Consider the following 25,913-nt stretch of genomic DNA (forward strand, 5'->3'; position numbering starts at 1 on the left):
TTGTAGTTATTGTTGTTGTAGTTGTTGGATAGGACAGAGAGAAATGGAGAGAGGTGGGGAGGAAAGAGGGGGAGAGAAAGATAGGCACCTGCAGACCTACTTCACCGCTTGTGAAGCGACTCCCCTGCAGGTGGGGAGTCAGGGCTCGAACCGGGATCCTCATGCCGGTCCTTGTGCTTTGCGCCACCTGCGCTTAACCTGCTGTGCTACAGCCCGACTCCCTAAATAGAATGTCTTAAGTAATCTTTGGGTATTTCTATGTGGGTGTTTCTCTCAATCACCCCCCCCCCCCAGTTTTTTCCCCCCTTTTGATAAATACAGCCAGAGAGAGTGAAAGAGATCACAGCACTGAAGCTTCCTTCAATGCAGTGGGGGCTAGGTTCAAACCTGGGTTGCACAGATAGTAAAGTAGTGCTATCTAAGTGAGCTATTTCCCCAGCCTGGGCATTTAATTTTTGTCTTCTGATTCTCTCTTTATGTACACTAGGGAATGAACTAAGAGGCACACATAAGAACATTATTGCTGAGCAGCCTTCCAGACCTCTCACCCCCATTTTCTCTTAGTGAGAGGACTAAGGGAGAGAAAGAGACTGGAGAGGGGAGAGGCGAGGTTGTACCACTCCATTCCTGTACCTGTGTAGTGCCAGAGTTCCAAAGTAGGACTTTAGAATGTATATATGCTTTTCACCAGGTACAGATCAGGAGAGGAGGGGGAGACGGAGGTGGTGGGGGGAAGATAGACACCTGCAGACCTGCTTCATCTCCCATGAAGTGACCTCCCCCTGCAGGTGGGGAGCCAGGGACTTGAACTGGGATCCTTATGTCGGTCCTTCCTATACGGTCCTCTTTCCGGGTGTCTCTCTCCATCTCCGGCAGGGTGTCCTCCAGGGGAAAGGTAACGGGCTGGTTCTTTCTCGCTCACGACAGGGGTGACACGAAGTAAAAGACACCAGGGGACTCTTAGCGTGAATCTAGAATCTGAGTCCTTAGAGTCCCAGAATCCTAGAGTCCGTTTATTAGCAAAATGGACATGAGTTAAATAGAAAAGCAATGGAGGTAATTATTGTTGCAATATGACAGAAATTACAGGTTTCTTAACAGTCAGCATGACCCTAAGGTAGGGGGCTGGTATGACAGGAATTGATGAGATACAAGACAGTTATTTTCCATAACACAAGCAACTTAATTATCCAAAGGTATTTGAGAGAAGCATAGGGGTTGAACCCGTAGGGTGAGACAGAGAGAAGATGGATATCAAAAGGCCATATAGTTTGGAATTTCTCTTGTCTGGGGTCTGAGGTGTGTGATGAAGTGTGTGATAAGATGTGTTCTTCTGTGATCAGAGGGTGACTTTGAATGAGTGAATCTGTGGCCATGTGGCCTGTGGTTAATGGAGGGAAGTACTGGGGTATCTGTGGACCTGAGAGTCAAGAAGGAAAGAACCAAGTCTGAGTTTCCCCCCTTATGCTCACCTCGGTTGAGAGAGACTTACCAAGAGGTTATCTTCTCAGACCTCCATCCAAAGATGGGGGTGGTTCTCCCTAAGCTCTATCAGGCTCACACATGTTCCCTACAGTCCTCCCTTGTTCCTGATTCTTTTTTTTAATTTTTTTTTTTAATTTACTTATTCCCTTTTGTTGCCCTTGTTGTTTTATTGTTGTAGTTATTATTGTTATTGTCTTTACTGGATACGACAGAAATGGAGAGAGGAGAGGAAGACAGAGGGGGAGAGAAAGATAGACACCCACAGACCTGCTTCACCGCCTGTGAAGTGACTCCCCTGCTGGTGGGGAGCCGGGGGCTCAACTGATTCTTTTTTTTGATCAGAGCTTTTTCTCTTTCTCTTTTTTGTGAGTCTAGCCAGTGCTTTTTCTATTTAATTCATCCTTTTAAAGGACTAGCTCTTGGTTTCATTAATCTTTTGTTGAAGTGTCTTTATATATTCTGTTTCACTAATTTCTGCTCTGGTGTTGACTATTTCCTTCCTCCTGTACTCAGCATTTTTTAAAAACAGCTTCTTCTTCTTTTTTTTTTTAATGTAAAACTCTCAAGTGTTCAAAGATCTGAATCTAAGATTGATCCCCGGAATAGATATTTTAAACGTTTACACTACTTAATTCTGATGTAGTGATCCTTTGACAGCATTTCTGTCATAAAGGTAAATCTTCTAGTACCATTTAGATATTTTTGTGTGTAAGTTATATATGTAATTTGTAAATTGTAAAGTATAGAATTCACTCAATAAAGTAATTTGACAGCACTGGGGTTAATTAAAGCTAGAACTTGATTGAACTAGTACCCAGATTGAGGTGTAAAATATTTTCAGCACTCTGTAATATAATTTCTACTTTCCAGTCAGTAGTCCCTACAGAAAGTACTCTTTTCTTTGGCATCACTGATTAGCATTTCCTTGTCTTTAAAATAGAATTACAGAATAGGCATTCTTTTGCCTAACTTGGCTTTGAGATTTATACACATTTTCATATGTGTCTTTGGTTGACTTATGCACCCATTGCTGATATGTCAGTGGAATATGCTGATATGTTAGTGGAAGTAGAGGTCATGCAATAATTGGGCCTTTGTTTAGCATTAATAGGACCGTTTTCCAAAGTGGCCATACCACTTTATACTCTGATGAGTAACAGATGAAAGAACCAGTTGTTCCACATGCTCACTCAAACGGGACATTGGTGGTGGTGGTGGTGTGAAGTAGCACCTGACTGTGGTTTTAGTTTTCTTTGCTGATGAGTAATGATTTTTAATGTCTGACCTTTCTTTCTCTTCCACCCCTCTATCCTCCCTCCCTCCCTCCCTCCCTTCCTGAACCAAAGCATTGCCCCACCATATTTATGGTCTTTGATTTTTGGGGGTTTTTTTTCCTTTCTTTTTTTGGTCTCATTTTTAAGTGTTGTGGGGAATTGAACCCAGGACATGTAAGTCACATGCTGTTTAACAACGTCCCTCGACTGTATATACAACCTCCCCCCAGCAGTAAACTTGCGCTATTGCGCTATATAAGTATAATGTATACTATTTTTAAGGATTTTTTTTTAACTTGAAAGTAATAGTTAAGTGATTTTTAGCTTTTACTTCTTTATTTAGAGTGGAATTGAGGCAAGTTTGTAGAAACACTACTATGTTACTCAAATCAGCAACTTGAAGTGCTTCTGGCAGCCTTCAGTGTATGGTCTATATTGCTTTCACTAGTTCATTTGCTTTTTCAGCCCTCAGTGGTTAAGCTGCTTTAATAGTAGTTATAAACAGGTTGAAGCAATGTTTCAGGTGTTTCTTATTGCTCTGTCCCCCTTACTACCAATTGCAAAGTAATAATGAGATTATACCTTGAAACAACAAAAAAGGACTTGATAGATAATTTTACAGTCATTCAAAATGAAAAAGATACTGAACTTTTAGTGAATTGCTTAAGAATTTTGAGGAATTTCTGGAAAAGAAAGCAATCCTGATTTTAAAGGCATTTAATTTGATCTAAACTGTTGAAGTATTAATAGTCATATAAGGACACTAATATCATTTTGGTTGATTTACATATGTATATGCCAAATGATTTACTTTTTTTAAAATTTATTTTCCTTTTTGTTGCCCTTGTTTTTATCGTTGTTGTGGTTATTATTATTATTATTGATGTTGTTGTTGCCGGATAGGACGGAGAGAAGTGGAGAGAGGAGGGGAAGACAAAGAGGAGAAAACACAGATACCTGTAGACCTGCTTCACTGCTTGTGAAGCAACTCCCCTGCAGGTGGGGAGTTGGGGGCTCCAACTGGGATCCTTGCGCTTTGCGCCAGCTTAACCTGCTGTGCTACCACCCAACCCCCCCAATGATTTACTTTTAACTATGTTGTGTATCCTGTTTTTTAAAAATATTTATTTATTTCCTTTTGTTGCCCTTGTTTTCTTGTTGTTATTGATGTCATCGTTGTTGGACAGGACAGAGAGAAATGGAGAGAGGAGGGGAAAACAGAGAAGGGGAGAGAAAGATAGACACCTGCAGACCTGCATGTCACTGCTTGTAAAGAGACTTCCCTAGGTGGGGAGCCGGATACTTGAACCAGGATCAACCTGGTCCCCACCTGTAAGGGGAAAGCCTCACAAGTGGTGAAATAGTTCTGCAGGTCTCTCTGTCTATTTCTTCTTTTTTTTTTTTAATATTTATTTATTTATTCCCTTTTGGTGTCCTTGTTGTAGTTATTGTTGTTATTCGTGTCATCATTGTTGGATAGGACAGAGAGAAATGGAGAGAGGAGGGGAAGACAGAGAGAGGGAGAGAAGGATAGACACCTGCAGACCTACTTCACCGCTTGTGAAGCGGCTCCCCTGTGGCTGGGGAGCCAGGGGCTCGAACTGGGATCCTTAAGCCGGTCCTTGCACTTAAGCAGCTGTGCTACCACTCAACTCCCTCTCTCTCTCAATTTCAGTCTCAATCTCAATCTCCCTCAATTTCTCTACCCAAAATAAATAAAGGTTTTTTTAAAAAATAATAATAAAGTAGGTTAAAACTAAAGGCTAATTGTAACCATGCATTAATGAGATAACATTATTTAAATCCATCATTAGATGTAAATGAGAGTTTGGTATCATAAACTTTTGTTAGTAAAATACTCATTCCCTCCCTGTGTAACCACTTGTGAAGCATTACTCCTGCAGATGGGGAGTAGGGCCTCAAACCCATGATAACATGTAAGCTTAACCAGGTGTACCACTACCCCAATTCCTAGTAATCTCTTAAAATACAGAATACTTACATAGATAATCATGAATGGATATAAACCGCTTAATATCAATGGCACTTGAAATTTAGTTTGTCACAGTATTTTCTTGTGATAGAAAACACTCAGTGTTTGTTCTTTTATTATATTAATGATAGAGAGAAGAGAGGCAGACAGGGGGAGAGCATCACTCTAGCATAAGTGATGCCCGGGACTTGCACTGGTAACCTCATGCCTATGAATCCAGACTTTAGCCACTGCGCTGCCTCCTACCAGCCACTGTTAATTTTAAGCATATTGTTACTAAATGTATCAGTACTATATATACTCTGCTCAGCACTTTTTTTTTTTTTGAATGACTGTAACTATAACAATTGAACATCAGTCCCCAATTCTCTCTACACCTTGGCAACATCCAGCCTACTTTCTGTGAATTTGACAATTTTAGATAGTTATTTAATAGCTCATACCAGTGAAATCATACAGTATTTTTAAGTTGTTTTTCTTGCCATGTAGGCTTTTTAAAATCTTTATTTATTTATTGGATAGAGACGGCCAGAAATCAAGAGGGAATGGGGTGATAGAAAGGGAGAGAGACAGAGACATCTGCAGCACTGATTCACCATTTGTGAAGCTTTCTTCCTGCAGGTGGGGACTGGGGTCTCAAACCTGGTGTGCATTGTAACATGTACACTCAACCAGGTGCATCACCACCTGACCCCTCAGTATTTATCTTTTATTTTTACTTGTTTCACTTAGCATGATGTCACCAAGTTTTATCTGTGTCATAGGTTATGACAGGATTTCTTTCTTTACAAAGGCTGAATAATATTGTATTATATGCTATATATATATTTTTTTTTTAAAGAATTGATTTATTCATGGGAAAGATAGGTGGAAAGAGTAAGAACCAGACATCACTCTGGTACTTGTTCTGCTAGGAATGAACTTGGGACCTCATGTTGAGAATCCAGTGCTTTATCTCCTGCACCACCTCCCAGATCACTAAGCTACATTTTCTTTATCCATTTATTCATTGATGGATATTTACACGTTTAAGGCATCCACACCATGACTGTTATGAGAAATTTCATGACAGAAATGGGTGTGTCACTTTTAATGGCCTTACTTACTTTTTTTTGTCTAGGTATATTCGACTTTATGGAAGAAAATTTAGCAAAGAAGATCATGTTCTTTTTATCAAGTTATTGTATGAGCTGGTGTCAATTCCAAAGCTGGAAATCAGCATGATGCAGGGTTTTGCTCGTCTCTTGATCAACTTGTTAAAGTAAGTCATTTTCCTACTTTTTCTTTTACTGAAACTTCATTTATTAATAGAGGGAGGGTGTGGGGGAGAACCAGAGCATCACTCTGGCACATGCAATGCTGGGGATTGAACTTGGAAACTCTTGTTCGAGAGTCTAATGTCGTATTCACTTTGCCACCTTCAGGGTCACTAACTTTACTAATGAGAGAAAGAGAGAAGCAGAGTATCAGGCTGATACATGTGATGACCAGGGATTGTTCTCAGGAACCTAAAGTTCTGCTCTCTACTACTATACCATAGCACCTCCCCAGCAGTTTCTTAATGTTTTTTGCTAAGATTATTGTGTTTCTTCAGGGTTGGGAGAAGTGTATAGGTAAGAAGACTAATAAGTCCTCCATTATTTAAGCAAATGTGTATTCTGTTAGTAGACATGGAAATGTATGTTGCTGATTGTCTAGTTTCTGTTAATGATCTTCTCTTATAAGACTCTTGGGAAGAGTGGGATATATTTTTCTTTATCATAAAACATCCAGCACAATACTGGACCATTAAAATTCCATAGATGGTATGGGCAAATATGACACTTACCTACAATAATGGTGGCCCAAATTTAAATGCTCCTTTTTCCTATGATCTTTGGGGATTGAGTGGCAGCAGAAATCTGGCGCACTGTTTTAATTGTTGGGAATAGGGAAATGAAAAAGTTACTGTGACGGCCACAGCATTTAATTGTCCTTCCTATGTGGCATGTGTGATAACACACACTTGAACACGCACACATATATATACGTATGCATATATGCTTTTTTTTTCTTCCTATTAGGAAGAAGGAACTTCTTTCAAGAGATGATTTGGAGTTACCTTGGAGACCACTTTATGATATGGTGGAAAGAATTTTATATTCCAAGACAGAGCACCTAGGATTAAATTGGTTTCCTAAGTAAGTATTTCCATTTAAAGTATTTCTTTGGGAGCACTTGAAGAGTTTTAGCAGGCCGTCTATATATATATATAATATTTTTGGGTAGGGGAGGAGCTTTATTAGTGATACACAGCTGAATATACTTAAAGATTTACTTATTAATGAAAAAGAGAGAGAAGAGAGAACCAGAATATCAATCTGGCAACATGTCATGCTGAGTATTGAACTGAGGACTTCATGCTTCCAAATCCAGCAGTCCTAGCTACTGCACCACCTCCCAGGCCATTGAATATACATTTCAAGGTGCTACCTTTTATGTAATTTAAGTGATAAAGCAATTCATTGTTATCTTCTAACAATATGTGAGTCTGCATTGAAGAATTTCCTATCATCATACCTCTTCTCAGCCAGTATCAGCACACTTCCAAAGAAAGCAAGAGTTCCTTCCTTCTTCCCTCCCTCCCTCCCTCCCACCTCCAGGGTTATTGCTGGTGCCAGCACTACAAATCCACTGCTCCTGGTGGCCTTTTTTTTTCCTCCCCCATTTTATTGGATAGGACAGAGAAATTGAGAAGGATGGGGAAGATAGGGAGAGAGAAAGATACATACAGATCTGATTTATTGCCTGCGAAGTGACACCCCTGCATGTGGGGACTCAAACCAGGATTCTTGCACAAGTCTTTCTCTTCCTACTGGAGAACTGCTCAGCTCTGGCTTATAGTGTGCCACGGATTGAGCTTGGAGCCTCTGTTGCATCTAATCTGACAATTTGTGAGGTTAGCCACTATGCTATTTGCTGTTTCCCCAGCTCCCTGCGTCAGTTTTTTGATTGTCTGTGAAAGTAAATTACGAGATAGGGAAAACTTAGTTTCTTCTCAATAAGTCTTACTTTCTTCTTTGTAATCAAGCATCAGTACTTCTGTCTTCACAGTACACCCTTGTAAAATCAGCTGCTTTTTTGGATGTTCTGTATGGCCATTACCTTAATGAGTAACTCTTGTATCAGTTGTTTTCTTAGGAATTTTGTGGTGCTTATGACTGGTACTGTTTGTCACTGCTTTTTTATTTTCTCCCCTGTATCTTTATACTTTGGTTGTTGTCGTGTCTCTGATGCTTCACCGCATCAGCAGTGGGTCTCAACTCCCCCCCCCCCTATATATATATAATTTTAATTATTTCCTTTTTGTTGCCCTCATTTTTATTGCTGTTGTAGTTATTGATGATGTCATCAATGTTGGATAGGACAGAGAGAAATGGAGAGAGGAGGGGAAGACGAGGAGAGAAGGACACCAGCAGACCTGCTTCACCACCTGTGAAGCAACTCTCCTGCAGGTGGGGAGCCGAGGTCTCGAACTGGGATCCTTACACCAGTCCTTGTGCTTTGCGCCACGTGCGCTTAACCCGCTGCACTACCGCCGGACTCCTGGTCTCAACTCTTAATAGACTCAGCACCCGAGAGTTAACTGTTCTTAAAATGAAATTCATAAATAATATAGTCTACCTGTACTGATTACTATACTTAGTGACAAATGTAAACAGTGCCATAGCCATGAAAGAGAAATAATGGAAAAGCAGTTGTTATTGTCAAAAATTATATGTCTGATGTCAAACATCACAAAATGAAGTAGTATAGTATTTCAGTTTTGCATCTACTTACAATGAATGTCTGTATTTGAAAGAAAAAAAATAAGATGGCTAGATGGTGATGCTGCAGGTAGTGTGCACACATTACTATGTGCGAGGACCTGGGGTCAAGCCTCTGGTCCCTTCCTATAATGGGAAAGCATAACATGTGCTGGAAATGTATAGCAGGTGCCTGTTTTTCTCTCTTCCTCTCTATCTTCCACCTTTCCCCTCAGTTTCTCTATTAAATAATAATAATTTTAATAGAAAAGAAAAACATGGAACTAATTCTGTATAAGAAATACAAAGAAATGAAAGGCCAGCATTTTGAGTGGACAATAAAATAGTGTCAGGATAAAGACTAACAGACCAGTTGTGCTTAAAAATGACAAGAGATGTAATTCGTAACAAACTGAATCTAGTAGTGATACTCTTACACAAACGTGTTAGTGAAGCCAGTTGGATATCCTTAAAATTTCGATTTCCTTATACTTCAGTTTTTCCTTTTCCCCTGAATTTCTTAGGAGAAATAATTTAGCACATTTCACAATTTACCTTTGTGCACAAAACACTCTGGCACACTACATAGCAAGTGTTCTTAATCTTTTTAGTCTATGCAGTTGTTATATAAACATATTATTTCTGAAACCCCTTTTAAAGAGTCCTTTAATATGACATGCTTTTGAAGTTGGTATTTTATTTTCAGTGTTTTCATCTTAGCTGTATTCTGACACATTTTGAAACAGTTTTGTCAGCTGACTACATGTGCTCCTATTTTTAGAGTACTATTTTTATCATCAAAAGTGAAAGGTTGCTTCATTTGTCAAATGTCTCTCAAATCTTACACTCATGTGCTTTAAGTATTTGTCTTTATTGAAACAACTGCTTAGAGTACCATGCATTTCATCATGATTTACAAAAACTGTTTCCTTTGCCTGAAGCAAGGCTTATTAATTTTTAAAAATATTTATTCCCTTTTGTTGCCATTGTTGTTTTATTGTTGTAGGTATTATTGTTATTGATGTCATCATTGTTGGATAGGACAGAGAGAAATGGGGAGAGGAGAGGAAGGCAAAGAGGTGGAGAGAAAGATAGACACCTGCAGACCTACTTCACCCCCTGTGAAGTGATTCCCCTGCAGGTGGAGAGCCGGGGGCTGGAACCGGGATCCTTATGCCGGTACTTGTGCTTCGTGCCACATGCACTTAACCCTCTGCGCTACCGCCCAACTCCCGGCTTATTAATCTCCCCCCACCCAGTGGAAAAATCAGAATTGTAAAAGAGCTCTGGTAGTTGTAAGCTTGCTTTGACAACCTAAGAATTACTATTTATTTACTGATGGAGGAAGCATTTGAATCTTATGGGCATGGTTTTATTTCATTAAACAATGTTCCGTGTAAATATATGGAGTAGTATATTTCAAGCTAGAAATGTAGCGAGAACATAAAAAGGGTATTGCTGTTGACAGATTGTGAATTGATTGTTACTCAGAACCAGAAAGAACATCATAAGAGAATTGTGATGCACAGGGTCATTTGTTAAAGCTGGGATGAGAACTTGTTTTCTGCTCTAATAAATAGAGTTGAAAGAGGGATTTCTTATTTTGATATTATTTCCTAAATCATAAGTTAATAGCTACTCAGATGTAATTGAATAAATGTAGCACAAAATTTTAGTTCTGAAAGATAAAGTATAATTTCTTTTGGATATGTAAAAATAACAATTACAGATAACATTGTGCTTCATTCTGGGCAAGATAACTGATTTCTTTACATTATTTCATTTAGCTTTTGTAGCAACCTTGTGAGGTAAAATTTGTAAGTATTATTATTGTTATATGGATGGAAAAACCGAGCTAATACTGTACTAATAGTAAGTAGCAGAACTAGCATTCAGAATCAGATCTTGCTCTGAACCTATGCTGTGAACTATTACTTGATATACTATGGTTTTCCACCCAACTTAAATATGCCATTTCTAAAAGAAAAGAAATCATCTTTTCTAAAAGAAAAGAGATCATGAGGAAGCTCATCCAAAGCCAATTCTTTTTTAAGGACTAGGAGCTGCTTCAGTGTTAGAGCACAGGATTTAAATGCTTGAGGACTCATTTTCAGTTCCTGATAATGCATATGCTAGAGCTGAGAGGTATTCTAAGGTCATTTCCTCTCTTATGAAAAAGAAAAAAAAAACTTTTCTAAAAAAATGTTTGAGTTGTTACCACTTTACTAACAGTGAATTTCCAACAATTAGAAAAGTTTATAGTCATTATTCACTCCCTCTAAAAGTTAGTGAATATAGTCTGGTAGCATCTAGCTTTAACCTTTTATTTTATTTTTAAACAGAAACATTGTTCCCTTCATCTTGAGAGATTACAAGAATCACAAAAGGTCACTATACAGATATCACAGGTTAGAGAGATTGTACCCTTTTCTGGATAAAAAACATAAATCCAATGGCACAGGACGTCTATAAAAAAGATGGGATGAAATTGACTTTAATGATAAACTAAGTCATACACCATATTCCCTGTTCCTCTGATAACTGAAGTCACAGCTATCAAATACTACACTTACCCTCCTATTCTTCTAAAAAGTAAAGGTTAGAACCAAAGAAAACTTGCAGCTCTGTAGCCTCTTATGACTTGCGTCCTAGAATTATTTTAAAATCATTGTATGGAAATTTGTTGGTGGAAGAAGGAAGAAGCACTCTTGGTGAGAGCAGCAGGATTTCTGCACTTCCAAATGAGTCAACACAGGAAAAGTAAAGCAAGTGTAAAGTTAACATGCAGACAGACTGTAGAAACTGGCAGAATTCTAAATCTTCTGTATATTTACGTGGGCAGAAAGTTTACCATGTTTTTAAATTCTCCAGTTAGGTCTAACTGTTATTATTTGATGAGCCAATGCTTTACACATGTACTGTTTCACTGTACCTGGGTCACTTTTTAAAAATTAATTAATTAATTTTTAATTCAGGTAGAGAGACACAGAGAGGGAGAGAGACCATATTACCAGAGCTGTCCCTATTAGTGCTGGGACTTGACCATGGGCCCACAGGCACCCTACCTGGTGAGCTATTCCTCTAGCTGCTGATCTGTTACGGAATTTGCTGCTAGATGGGTATAGAAACATGTCCTTTGAATTCTCTAATTTGTTTCTACATAAGGTGTTCCAGTCCAGCCTAAAAGTTCATCCAAATATCTGTACTCTTTGTTACCCTAATAGAAAATGTCTTTTGAGCATTGTGAATAAGTAAATATGTAAAAATAGATGACCACAAAGCATGGTTATATGCACTTTGGAATTGCCCAGAAGGGGAAAATCATAGTTATGGTTTTCAGAGTTTTAACTGTACTTGAGGAGACATTTAACCTTTTTTGGTTTTTAAAGATTGGACAAATAAATGTTCTATAAACAAAATTCTATGTGTCTAACTAGCTTAGATACCTTTCTAACTTTTTTGTTGTTGTTGTTCAAAGTACAGCTTCTCTCTGATAAACCAGAAAAGGAAAAAGAACAAAAAAGAAAAGCTCAATGATGAATGACTGACCATATGATTCTCTCTTCTATTTTAGAATTATTCCATGAGTTGTCACCCTGCCTCCTCTTTGGTTAATTTTTCTCTGTAGTTTTCAAACTAAAGATGATCCCTACTGCTCAAACTAATGAAATTATAGTTATCTCACTTGATTTTTATACCATTTTGGTTGTATTGTTTCTTGGATTCCTGTGAAGATTAGTTCTTAAGCTTCCAGAGAAGTGACTAGGCATCTGGATTTAAAAATTTTAAGAAGCTGATTGAGAAAGCATCAGGTAGAAGCACTGTCTGAAAGTTACTCCTTTCCTTCACATTTTTTCTCTTAAAATCTGTGGACATACTTTATTTTTACTTGTATAGGTTTAACTCAGTAGTCACATTTTTTAAAGTAATTTTTAAAGTTATCTTTATTTATTTATTGGATACAGACAGCCAGAAATTGAGAGGGAAAGGGGTGATAGAAAGAGACACCTGCAGCCCTGCTTCATGAAGCCCCCCTACCCCCTCCCTGCAGGTGGGAACTGGGGGCTTGAACCTGGGTCCTTGTGCACTGTAATGTGTGCTCAATCAGGTGCACCACCACCCAGCCCACGTCACATTTCTTTTAAAATTCTAATTTAAAATTATCTAGTGCTGCTTTGTCTTATTTACATTTGAGCTTTTGACTGTGGTCTGGCTAACAATCTAAGTATTATATTTGTTTAAGTGGGTACACATTGATCTTTTCATTAAAATTGAAATCTTTTATTACAGATTTACATACATGTATTTGTTTTTATATATTCACTTGAGCCACCTATAAGTTGGAAAATAAGTTAGAGCCTTTAATGTTACACAGCTAACTTCTTTAGTTGCTGATCAAAAAAGATGATTTATTATTTTGGGTCATTTTTGGTGGAACTTAAGTACTTTAGAGAGCTATATGACTTTTACCAGTTGATTTTAGAAAACTAGTTTCTGACAGTTGCTGATACTTTGTGTCTGTGTATTGATATAATTATAGCACTACAGTATTTGCAGTTTTAAACCACTGAACATACTTGTTAATGTTTTGATAAGTATGGTCATTGCTGTCTTCTTTGTGAAGACTAAATGTGATACGTCCTTTTCCCAATGTTCTTCCCTTCACAGCAGAGCATGAGTAAGATGTTGGCAAAAGTGAGGGTAGATTAAGGAGGCTAAGTAGATAATCCTTACAACTCTATAAAAGAGAAGTATTGGTTACTGCATGTGTGGAAATAATACCTAAATGTGGCCATAACTTATAGCTGTTTGTTTATTAACTGAATCATATGTGCTTTTAAAATGTCAACCTAATTTGTCAAATGACTTCCCCCCCCCCCCAGTTCTGTAGAAAATGTTCTCAAAACACTCGTGAAAAGCTGCCGACCGTAAGTAATTTCTCAGTTCACAAAACCTTTTTGTTTCTATGTGTGTATTTTGCCCCATCTTCAGTATGGTTTGAAGAGGAAAGTAAAGGTACTAATAATTTCTGACATGATGTGCCAGTCACTGGGCACACAATAATATTATTTCCAGCTCTTAATTTTTCAGATTCTGTTTATAAATGTAGATATTTAAAACCGGTGTGGTTATCATACCCATTATCAAGAATGTCATCATTTACATGTAGTCATCTTTATTTTAAGTGCTTTCAAGTAAAAAAAGAAAAAAAATATTCCCAGCATGAGCATTTTTTTTTCTATACAATGATAAAGATATGACTGGTAAAAAAGCTAGCCATTTTTTTTTAAAGGAGCCATTACTTTTTTTTTTTTCTATTATGTTCTTGTTAAGTTGAATATTTACCTTTAAATCTCCCATATTTTGATGTTTAAGTATGGGTGAAATTTAGTTTCTAGTCCAATGTGCTTGAACTGTGTTCTTACTCTTGTGATGCAGTTCTAAGATTGCTTCTCTGCTATGGATGCAGTGCATTATTTTGAATGGAAATCCTTATGTTTATCCTATACTTGTAAAATGAGCGGAAGTTAATTTTATAAACTGGGTATTTGATGCTGATCTGCTATGCAACTCAATCTTAGACAAATTTATTTTCAGCATATGAAATGCCTTCTTGTTAAGAGGCTTAAGCTCAACTTTTGAGTCATAAGCCACCAATCAGCAGTGTCATTTTGTGTCAGGCAGTCAGCCCAGTTTCTGGGCCTTTCTTCACTGGAAACTTGAATATAACTTTGAACTTGATAAGCTTTAGATTCTCTAGTTGATTCACTAAACTCCCAAGCTTTTACTTTGGATTGGAAGTCTCTAGTGGTTGACTCAAAAGTCAGGGTGGTGAATTGCTGTATCTTTGAAAACAGACTGAATTCTTTTTAAAATAATGCATCCTGGGAGTCGGGCTGTAGCGCAGCAGGTTAAGCGCAGGTGGCGCAAAGCACAAGGACCGGCATAAGGATCCCGGTTCGAACCCCGGCTCCCCACCTGCAGGGGAGTCGCTTCACAGGCGGTGAAGCAGGTCTGCAGGTGTCTATCTTTCTCTCCTCCTCTCTGTCTTCCCCTCCTCTCTCCATTTCTCTCTGTCCTATCCAACAATGACAACAACAATAATAACTACAACAATAAAACAACAAGGGCAACAAAAGGGAATAAATAAATAAAATAAATAAATAAATAAAGCATCCTGTTGTACAGTGATACCATACAAATGCTTGATGAGTTCAACAGAAATATTACTGAAAACATCATTTATTTTTCACATAAAGGAATGGAGTGTGATTCTAATCAACACATGTATGTATGAAGGCATAATGGGATTACTAATGCTATGCATAGGGAAAACCGGAGAAGTGTATTGGAAATGGCTTCCTAGCATTTTTGACTATGCTGAAGTAAGACTTTCTCTAACTGACACAATGTACTTTTTGTTATTTTAAATTCTGACGTGTGTTTTAGTAATTATACATGGATCCCTTTGTTTCGTTGGTATACACACTTGAGGTTTTATTGTTGTTGTTGCCAGTATCCTACTTAGTTCTGGTTTATAGTGGTGCTGAGGATTGAACCTGGTACCTCTAGTCCTTGGGCAAAAATCTTTTGTACAGCTATTATGCTATCTCCCTACCCCTAACACTTCAGATTTTTAAAATTTTATTTATCCATTTCCTTTTACTAACAGAGTTATTGCTGGGGTTGGATGCTTGTACAACTCTGCTATTCTCAGTAGCCTTTTTTCTTTTTTTTTTGCCTCCAGAGTTATTGCTGGGTCTCAGTGCCTGCACTATGATGAATCCACTATTCCTGGAAGCCATTTTTCCCATTTTGTTGCCCATGTTGTTGTTATTGGGTAGGACAGAGAAATCGAGAAAGGATGGGAAGACACGGAAAAAGATTAAAAAAACACTGCAGATCTGCTTCACCACTTATGAAGCGACCCCCCTGCAGGTGGGGAGCCGGGGGCTCAAACCAGGATCCTTATACTGGTCCTTGGGCTTCCCTCTCAACCCTCCCACCCACCTGCAGATGGGGAACAGGGGCTTACCTCCCAGATCCTCGTGTATAATAAAGTGTGCTCTCTGCCAAATGAGCCACTACCCAGCCCCACACTTGGAAGTTTTAATTTAATAGGTCTTCTCTACCTTAGGGACTCTCCCACTTATTTAAAAAAATTGAATCGTTTTATAAGACAACAGGACCAGTTTTTCTAATCTGATGCTCATATAAAAGAGGATTCTGTTCTGTTATCCTGGAGGGTAAAATGGATTGTCCACAGGTATCTGAAAATTCTTAGGCTGATATTCCCTTACTTCACTGACAAGTCATTTCTTTTGTAGTCTCAATTGTGAGATTTTTTTTTTTTCCTATTGTTCATGAGTAGAATCTATAGCAAGAGTAGAATCTATAGCACTTTGTTTACATATATGTAGGTGATTTGAGTACTGTGTTTTTTTTTCTGAGTTTTACCAACGTTGTAGTATTCCCATGAACAAAATTGACCTTGTCCTAACTGTGGCAGGGTGTTTAATTTAAAGTTGTAAATATATATGTATTCTGCAGACTATAGTAGGTAATATGATATATGAAGTTCATTTCCCTCTACCTTTTTTTAAGAGCATTAATACATTGAGTTGTACAATTTATAGCCAGTAATCAGATACATGGAAACCTTCTACTCTCTTAGATATTTTCCAGTGGATGCCACAGCTGAGATGTTAGAAGAATGGCGACCACTAATGTGCCCTTTTGATGTAACAATGCAGAAGGCCATCACTTATTTTGAAATATTTCTTCCTACCTCCCTTCCTCCAGAACTTCATCATAAAGGCTTTAAGTAAGTATGCCATATCTTAACTAATTCTAGAATACAGCAAGAAATTGACACAAAGATAAACTAAAATTATGGGGAAAGTAAAATATTAAGCAGCAGAATTTTGTAAAGATGGTTTGATATATATAGGTAACCTCACTGGGTAGGGCATATAGATCTTGCTTGTATGAGGAAACCGTGGGTTCAGTCCTCAGTGTGCTTATGCTGGAGTGCTGCTTTGGTGTGTCTGTCTCATAAAAATTAAAAGTAAGTCTTACAAAATAAAAAAATTGCTATTTCAGCCATTAGTTTTATGCTTGTGGTATGTGAAAATTACCATATTTAAACATAAAATTGTAAATAGAGATGAGAGTTTTCAGAAGTCAGTGAAGAAGAAATAGAAAATGTCAGCAAATAGATGGTGATATATAAATTGTATAGATTTTTTTCTTAAAGGGAATTTTCCTTTCCCATTTTAAAATACTTATTTTAATGACAGAGGTATATAAAGGTTGAGATAGAGAAACTAGAGCACTGCTCAGCTCTGGTTTATGGTGGTCCTGGGGATTGAATGTTTGGCCACAGAGTGACAGGCAAGAAAGTCTTTTGCTATAATCAATTTGCTGTCTCCCCAGCTCTAATAAATTGTATAGATTTATTATCTATAACAAATCTTTCCCCTGCAGGTGGAGACAGTGGGCTGGGTGGTGGCACACCTAGTTGAGCACACATGTTACAATGTGCAAGGACCCAGGTTAAAGCCCCCTGTCCCCGCCTGCAGGGGAAAGCTTTGAAAGGGTAAAGCAGTGGTGCAGTTATCTCTCTGTCTTCCTCCCTATCAGCCCTTTCCCTCTTGATTTCTGGCTGTTTATCCTATAAATAATTAAAAAGATTTAAAAAAAAGATTTTAGGGAAAGAAAAAGTTTTTTTTTAACTTGTAGCTATTGTACCATATTGAGTATTTATTTATTCATTTATTTTGGATTGGACATAAATTGAGTGAGGAGGGGGAGATAAGAAAGAAGAGATATACATATACCTGCTGGACTACTTCCCCGCTCATTAAACTTCTCAGCTACAGGTGGGGACTGGGGACTTGAATCTGTATCATGCACTGCAATGTGTGCACTCTATCATATGCACAACTGCCCACTGCCAAGGATTTTTAATTGAAGATCTTGGTATATAAAGCTACAAAGAAAAACATTAAAAAAAAAAAAAAGATTGAGAGGATAATAGAAGTAATTTTTACTTTGTGGTGGGTTCTTATTTTTTCTCATATTTTCTTTTCTTATTATTATTTTTTTTAACCAGAGCACTGCTCAGATCTGGCTTATGTGTGGTGTGTGGGATTTAACCTGGGCATGAAAGTCTCTTTGCATAACCATTATGCTATACCCCCACCCCTTTCTCATATTTTCTTTAGTGAGAGATCAAATCACCAAGTTGTATAAAACTGTATATTTATAAAATTGTCATACTCAAAAATTTGAGAAACTGAAAAAAAATTAGACATTGGTAAAGATCAGATGACATTCAGACATTTTCTTGCTCTATAATTTTCTTCTTTTAATTTGAGAGCTTCCTCCATTATAATTCCACTCAGCACTTAGTTACTCCCCCCTTTCTCTTCCCCTTAGTGGACCAGTTGTGTTAATGCTAATGAGTGTCATAATTGCCAGTTGGTTTATTAAAGAAAATTAAATAAAGGAAAATAGGTAGATGATTCAGGAAAATATCAAAGAGGAAAGAGGTGACTATGTTGAATAAATTTATAAATAGCTCATAGGGCTAGCAATGTAACTGACAGTGGAATAAAGTTTGATTACTCTTTTAGCATAAGTATATTGAAAGGGGAAGAATCAGACAAAAAAAGTCTTATTTCATTAAGTTTGTAACGTTCAGTATTACTTTTTCTAGGTTGTGTAGTTATCAGTAAGAATAGTAGATTAAAAATACAAAGGATACCTGGCTTTGAACCACTTTCTATAAATCACTTGCTATTCATAACAACATTTTTCTTCTTCAGACTTTGGTTTGATGAATTAATTGGCCTTTGGGTTTCAGTGCAAAATCTCCCACAGTGGGAGGGGGTGAGTATTCCTTTTATTTTGTCTTTCTACTTCTTAGTTTAGAAACAGAACACATCGCTTATAAGTAACTCTAGTTCCTTAGAATTGATGATTAGTAATATTGTAATAAATTTAAAAACATTAACTTGTATTTTAACAAAGTAGACCTTTGTTTTGGTTTTACCAGTATCTGGAATTATGTGCACATATTGTGAAATGCACGAAATGCAAGCCCTGTCTTTTGTTTGTTTCCTTTTGTGCTTACACTAGAGTGGCACTAGACACATAGTGGCTATCTTCTTACAGGCTCACTCAATTAACATTTCTTCCTCCTGTTTTTGTAAGCATTTCAGCTGCGATTGATTTTGACTAGGTGGCAGGAAATTTTAACTAGGTGACAAGAATCAGAACTTTGGAGAATTAAAAAAGAAAACTGAGTCCTAAATTACATTGACTTGTGCTAATTGTGATTTGTGAAAAGAACAAATGAATATGGGCGTGTTTGACCGGCACACTTAACTAGAAATGGATATAGTTAACTTTCTCCTTTTGTTTACTTTCAGCAACTAGTAAATCTCTTTGCTCGGCTGGCTACAGATAATATAGGGTACATAGATTGGGATCCGTATGTACCAAAGGTAATTAAAAACATTTGAACATATAACACAATACAACCTATACCATATAAACCTATGCTTCAGACCTTTAAGGAGAAGTGTGTTTTGTATGCTTATGCTAGTGCCACATAAATATATTTATATATTTTGGCCAGTAGTTCTATATATTTAATGAGAATAAATTAATTTACTTTCAAACTATGATTGGATCATATCAAGGGATCATAATGTTTTTGTCTTAACTACATAGGACATGAAGTTTCAGAATGAGTAATTGAGAAAGTGTGGATTATTTTACTATATATACACACTCATCACATCTTCTAGCGGATTTTGTGACTTGCATTTGGTTGCTGTTGCAGTATGCTCCCCACTTTTAGAAATGATTTCCAACAGTAAACAAAGCCCAGACTTGTCTAGATGCATTATTACTAACATTCCGTCTTCGGGATTCTTTCATCTGCAGTAGAATCACCCGTGAGGCTCTGGGGCTATTGTTGGGGCATCCTGGTGATTCTAATGCACATGTTCTCAGAAGACCAGAGATTGGACTTGAATATAAAGGCTCTCTTTGCCTGGATTGTGACCCTTAGTATCTAATGATTTCTCCTTTGGGGCCTTCTGTAAATTCTTATTGACAGATTCAAAAATGTTAAGTTTAACTGTATTAAAATCCTGTGCTAAGATGATAGATTAAAAAAAAAAAAAACATTCCTAGGGGGAAAATAATCAGGCCAGCCCTAAAATTTTGAGGGTGAAAAGTAAGCACCATTGAAGGAGATAATTGCATTTTGTGCATCTTAGTATAAAATGAGGACATAGGAAAAATAATTCTGTGTGCATTGAGAGAAAGGAATAAAAAGTCATTTTTAACTGCAATTATCTATGTTTTGCCTTATTATGTTTAGCTGTATTGATATATATTCTTTATTTTTTCTTTTTAAGATTTTTACGAGAATTCTGAGAAGCTTGAACCTTCCAGTGGGAAGTAGTCAAGTGTTAGTTCCAAGGTTTTTAACAAATGCTTATGATATAGGACATGCTGTAATATGGATTACTGCTATGATGGTTTGTAATACACTATATTGGTCTTATATAGTTCATGTTAATTTTTGTTAATCATACAAAAATTCTGTATGGTCATATAAGTTGATGTAAGTAGCTTTTTGGTCACATGAGTCATGGATATTTTCTCATATAGTAAATTTGAGCTTATTGTACTCTGAAAAATAATTATAAATAAATCTCCATAGCCAATGAAAAAGAATATTTGAGAGATTCAGAATGTGTTTCACTGTTTCACAAAGTAATAATCAAACACATAGACAAAAGGACCTTTTCAAAGTCAGATATCAATAGTGACACTGGTGGGGGTAGAGCTCAGTTCTGTCTGTATGCTCAGTATTAATGCCCTCAGTATTAATGCTCACATAACATAACTTAATAACAAAGTCATGTTAGTGAAGGATCATTTATGCAGACATCATTGAAAGTAAAAATATGCCCATATGCCTAGAACTTCAGTGTTGTCTTTCAGAAACTTACTAATTTTGTGCTATAGTTTTAAAAATTGTCATTTGCATTGCTTAAGCAATGTACCGATGTTTTTACTTTTTAGTTACTATTCTGTTTAGATATTTTTTCTTCCCAGGTTACATTGTTGGGTTATTTTTGCTGGAAAATGCAGAATAATTACAAGAAGTTTAACATTTAAACTTCATTATTATAAGATTTTTTTTAAAAAGTGCCCTCCTTTTATTTCACTATTAAGTAGAAAAAAACACCTCATGTTCTTCTTAATATTTAGTAAGAACAGATTCTTACTGTCTTACAGAAACTGAGTTAAAAAAATTTTTTTTGTAAGATATAGATGGGGCGGCGGTGAAGAAACCATAGCACCAAAGCTTCCTCCAGTGTAGTGGGAGCTGGGCTTGAACATGGGTCATACACATGCCTAAGTTAAAAAGTTTTTTAGAAGCCATGGAATTAGATAATGGCCTTATTTTAATTAGTCTTACTGATCTTTCTCATATTGTTTATCTCAATGGCACTTTCATTTTGTGTTAAGGATTTGATTATATCTTAATGAAATATGTTTAAATCAACATGCTAATATGTTAGAATTTTGAAAAGTTTGTTACTTTGTTATGAAGTCGTTATGGTCTCTTAGAGGTTGCTCTCTTGTTTGAGAAACATGGATGTGGACTTCTGCAGGGTGACTTTTCTGTTGTTGTCTTGCTGCTCTGGGCTGACATTTTCAGACAGAGAAAGAAAGACACCACAGCACTAAAGCTTTCCCCAGTGAGGTATGGGATTGGGTTTTAATTTTTGTGCATAAGGACTCGGGCTTCACATTTCACCTTTCACTCGGGCTTCACATTTCACAGCACCTGGTCTTCCTGGTTCCATTACACTTCCCATGTGGTACTGGGGTTAGAACCTGGGTTACATGCATGGCAATGCAGGCATCTCTCCAGTGTAGACTCATATAATCGTAAAGAAACTCCACATTCGGTCTTATGTCTGTTATCTTGAAACAGATAATATCCCCAGCCATGTTCAACTTTTTTTTTTTTTTTTTAATATTTTATTTATTTATTTATTGCCTTTTGTTGCCCTTGTTTTTTTTTTTATTGTTGTAGATGATGTCCTTGTTGTTGGATAGGACAGAGAGTGTTGTTTTCTCCGGGCTAGGTTATTTTCGCCGGGCTGGCTTCATGGGCGGGTAACAGACGACCAGGGACTCATGGTTGAGCTGTAGGCAGTTATCTCTTTATTCATGCAGGATGCAGCACAATCTAAGACGAGCTAAGCTAAACTCAAGTACTCTAAAACTCACAATGCTGTCTTTATATATACTTGCCAAGTAGGATGGAAACAGGATGTGACATAGAGAGGGTGGAGAGAAAAGTGACTGGTGAAAATCAGAGTGTGACAAGGAGGGGGCAGAGCAGGCGAGAATCCTATCACTGAACCACCAATGCCCTGGAGTGCTTTATGTAAATGTAAAAGTGATTTATGTAAATAGACCAAAGCTTTGAATGGGATTGAATCTATCCCTATATAGGCATATGGTTAAGCAGAAGCCAGGGGGAGCTGGCATACTATCCAACAAGAGAGAAATGGAGAGGGGAGGGGAAGACAGAGAGGGGGAGAGAAAGATACCTGCAGACCTGCTTTACCACCTGTGAAGTGACTCCCTTGCAGGTGGGGAGCCAGGGGCTCGAACTTAGGATCCTTAGGCCAGGCCTTGTGTTTTGCGCCACCTGCACTTACCCGCTGCGCTACTGCCTGATTCCCCACATTCAACGTGTTAAGGTGAATGTTAGCTGTTTTCCTTACCCCCACCCCAGGCTATATAATCTTGGATCAGTTGTTTTGCATGTTTTGGTTATGGATTAAGAAATAAAATTTATTCTTTTGAGTCAAAGTGTGGTCAGATATAACAGGTTTGATAATTTGAAGCATTTAGAAATAGAGGAGTAGAGTTTTGCATGTCTGAAGGTATAGGCTTAATCTTTGGTACCATCATACGTACATAAAAGGAATTGTAAAATAGGTGACTTGGTTATGTAAATCTCACCTCTTCATTTCATGTAGTGAGAAATTCAGTTCTCCAGTCATTTAAGGACTGCTTTTTTATGTCTGATGTTAGCACTCTTGCTTATTTTAAGATGGTTATGCTAAAGACAAGAATTATTTGTCAACAGAAGAGTAAAAAATACTTTACAATTTTCTTTACAATTTTTAAATTGTAAAAAATACTTTACAATTTAATTTGGTCTCACAAAGTATCCCTTATTTTTAGTATGATGTTTTGAACTGATTTGATTTTTTTTTCCCAATATGAAATTTTATTTACTCTTATGTGACGGATTGAACCTGGTGATCTCTTTAATTGCACAGTGCAGTGTGGGTTCTAATATTTGTGTTTGTGTACACAGGGTGGACCAAGTAAGCTAGTGCAAAAACACTTGGCTGGCTTGTTCAACAGCATCACATCTTTTTACCATCCCTCAAATAATGGGCGCTGGCTGGTGAGTACATTTACTTTTCAGTCTAGGGATTGGAAGTTATTTATTTATTTATTTATTTTTATACTTAACTATTGCCTAAAGTGGTGCCATAATTTGCAGCATGTCCTCTGTCCTTAATATGAACTTTAGCTATATGTGAATGACTTGTAGTAAACCATATGCAAATAGATTAAGCTCAAACTTGTGCTGTCTCCTAGTGGCAAAATGCCCCCAAAGCTTGAAATTTTCTTTCTGTTTCGTCTTGTCACTTTTTTAAAAGTTACACAGAAAGGGTTTTGTCATGGAAGATTCTTGTAATACAAAGAAATAAAATAAATTTGAAGTAAGTCTTCTTTAATTGTTACTAATAAGTGTAGATGTAATTCTTTTACATAAATATTATAGAATATTTTATTCTGTGTAATTTGCTCTCCAGTTATTTTAAATAAGATTTCAGTAGCTGTTATTAAAAAAAAAAAGTTGACATGGGAGGTTAGAGAAGAACTGTTATTATCTGTGTATGGTAAAGAGAATCTGCCTAAAACTTTCTGCTTCTGTGTCCCCAGAACAAGCTAATGAAACTACTTCAGCGGTTGCCAAACAGTATTGTTAGAAGATTGCATCATGAAAGATACAAGAAACCTTCTTGGCTAACTCCTGTGCCTGAAAGCCATAAGCTTACTGATCAAGATGTCACAGACTTTGTACAATGCATTATTCAGCCTGTCCTCTTGGCTATGTTTAGCAAAACTGGTAGTTTAGAAGCAGCCCAGGCTCTGCAGAATCTTGCACTCATGAGACCTGAGTTAGTAATACCCCCTGTACTTGAAAGGTAAGTGCAACATCATGTTTTCCTAGAGCTTCTGCCAAAGCTAGGGTAATCTGATTATGTGTTTTCCTTCTATCATTTTTTTTCTGTTGGGTTCTCTTTATTTTTGTTTTTTTTATTTTTTTTATTTAAGAAAGGATTAATTAACAAAACCATAGGGTAGGAGGGGTACAATTCCACACAATTCCCACCACCCAATCTCCATTTCCCACCCCCTCCCCTGATAGCTTTCCCATTCTCTATCCCTCTGGGAGCATGGACCCAGGGTCATTGTGGGTTGCAGAAGGTAGAAGGTCTGGCTTCTATAATTGCTTCCCCGCTGAACATGGGCGTTGACTGGTCGGTCCATACTCCCAGTCTGCCTCTCTCTTTCCCTAGTAGGGTGGGTCTCTGGGGAAGCGGAGCTCCAGGACACATTGGTGGAGTCTTCAGTCTAGGGAAGCCTGGCCGGCATCCTGATGACATCTGGAACCTGGTGACTGAAAAGAGAGTTAACATACGAAGCCAAACAAATTGTTGAGCAATCATGGACCCAAAGCTTGGAATAGTGGAGAAGAAGTGTTAGGGGGGTACTCACTGCAAACTCTAGTGTACTTCTTTTAGGTATATATTTTGCAGTAGTTTATGGATACGTGTGAACATATGCTCTCTCTCACAGAAACTGGTGTATATCTAGGTTTTGGGACTTTGTTAGAAAGTGAACCACCTGAGATGAAATTAGAGTATACTACGAAAGGAAATAACAAATAAAATAGTTCACTCTAGGGTCAGTGATATTATTGTATATTTCTGATAGTTGGTTGTCAGTTTCAAAATAACCATTTTTTTTCCCCAAAAAAAGTATAAATGAGGCAGCTGGATAGTTCACTCTATGGTAGAACACAGTATACTTGTACGCAAGTGTGGCCTGATATATGCTGTTCTGGCTCGCCCTCTGTCTCAAATAAGTAAACTTATTTTTTTTAATATAGAAAATGAGAAATTTTAATATTTCAGTGAGATTGTTTTTTCTATAAAAGGAGAAAGTGGAGGCTGGCTAGAAAGCTTACCTAGGAGAGCTCCTGCTTTGCCATCCTGAGCCAGGTTCACGCCTCGGCCCCCATAGCACAGGGTGAAGCATTGGTACAGTGGTGTTTCTCCTGCCTGTTTCTTTCTCTATCTCTCTGAAAAATTGGGTCCAAAATGTTAAAGCCCTCATAGTGACAGGAAAAAAAAATGGAATAGTTGTAACTCATTCCTGACTACTCCATGCAGCCCTCTGAACATGTGGATTAAGGTAGCTGAACTAATGTGGAACCCACTAGTTTGTTCTTTTGTACTGTTAGAAATTTTTGTGAAGAAAGGTAACAGAGTGTTGCGGAAATATGGAATATCCTCTGTGCCTTTTTGTTTTTGTGATTGTATTATCTTTTTTAAGTTTATTTATTTTATCTGATAGAACAGTGAGAAACTGAGAGGGTGGGGAGATAGGAAGAGAAAGACAGAGAGACACCTACAGCACTGCTTCACTACTTATGAAGCTTTGTCCCTGCAGGTGAGGACCGGGGGCTTGAGCCTGGGCCCTTGTGCATGGTGATATGTGCACTTAACTAAGTGTGCCATCTGAGGGCAAAATTTAACTACAGATATTTTGAGTTCAGTATAGTTAATATATTATGCATATTTACCTGTGACAGAATTTTTTTTTTTTTTTTCTTTTTGCAAATTGTAGAACTTACCCTGCACTAGAAACTTTAACAGAACCCCACCAGCTCACTGCTACTTTAAGTTGTGTCATTGGCGTGGCCCGCAGCTTGGTATCGGGAGGCAAATGGTTTCCTGAAGGTCCAACACACATGCTACCTCTGTTGATGAGAGCATTGCCTGGGGTGGATCCAAATGACTTTAGTAAATGCATGGTGAGCATATTAATATTGCTTGTTGATGTTGAAATTGTTTTGATTGATATCATGTTAGTTTCTCTTGGTATTCTAGAGAATATGGTACAGTGTACATTTTGGCTTTTAGAGGTTTAAAGATTTTTTGTTTCCTTTGTTGTCAC

General features: G+C 37.4%; 1 protein-coding gene across 1 annotated transcript in view; it reads left to right on the forward strand.

Moving 5' to 3' along the window:
- The window catches only part of PSME4 (proteasome activator subunit 4), a 118,781-nt gene that overhangs the window by 9,557 nt on the left and 83,311 nt on the right, over positions 1 to 25,913 (forward strand). Inside the window, exons 2-11 of the mRNA XM_060187649.1 lie at positions 5,873 to 6,013; positions 6,816 to 6,932; positions 13,421 to 13,465; positions 16,213 to 16,362; positions 18,368 to 18,431; positions 18,974 to 19,048; positions 19,973 to 20,095; positions 22,972 to 23,064; positions 23,610 to 23,875; positions 25,584 to 25,770. Of these exons, the coding sequence (XP_060043632.1) occupies positions 5,873 to 6,013; positions 6,816 to 6,932; positions 13,421 to 13,465; positions 16,213 to 16,362; positions 18,368 to 18,431; positions 18,974 to 19,048; positions 19,973 to 20,095; positions 22,972 to 23,064; positions 23,610 to 23,875; positions 25,584 to 25,770 (1,261 nt within the window). The remainder of the gene's footprint in view (positions 1 to 5,872; positions 6,014 to 6,815; positions 6,933 to 13,420; positions 13,466 to 16,212; positions 16,363 to 18,367; positions 18,432 to 18,973; positions 19,049 to 19,972; positions 20,096 to 22,971; positions 23,065 to 23,609; positions 23,876 to 25,583; positions 25,771 to 25,913) is intronic.

Source organism: Erinaceus europaeus, chromosome 3, assembly GCF_950295315.1.
Source record: "Erinaceus europaeus chromosome 3, mEriEur2.1, whole genome shotgun sequence".
NCBI lineage: Eukaryota > Metazoa > Chordata > Mammalia > Eulipotyphla > Erinaceidae > Erinaceus > Erinaceus europaeus.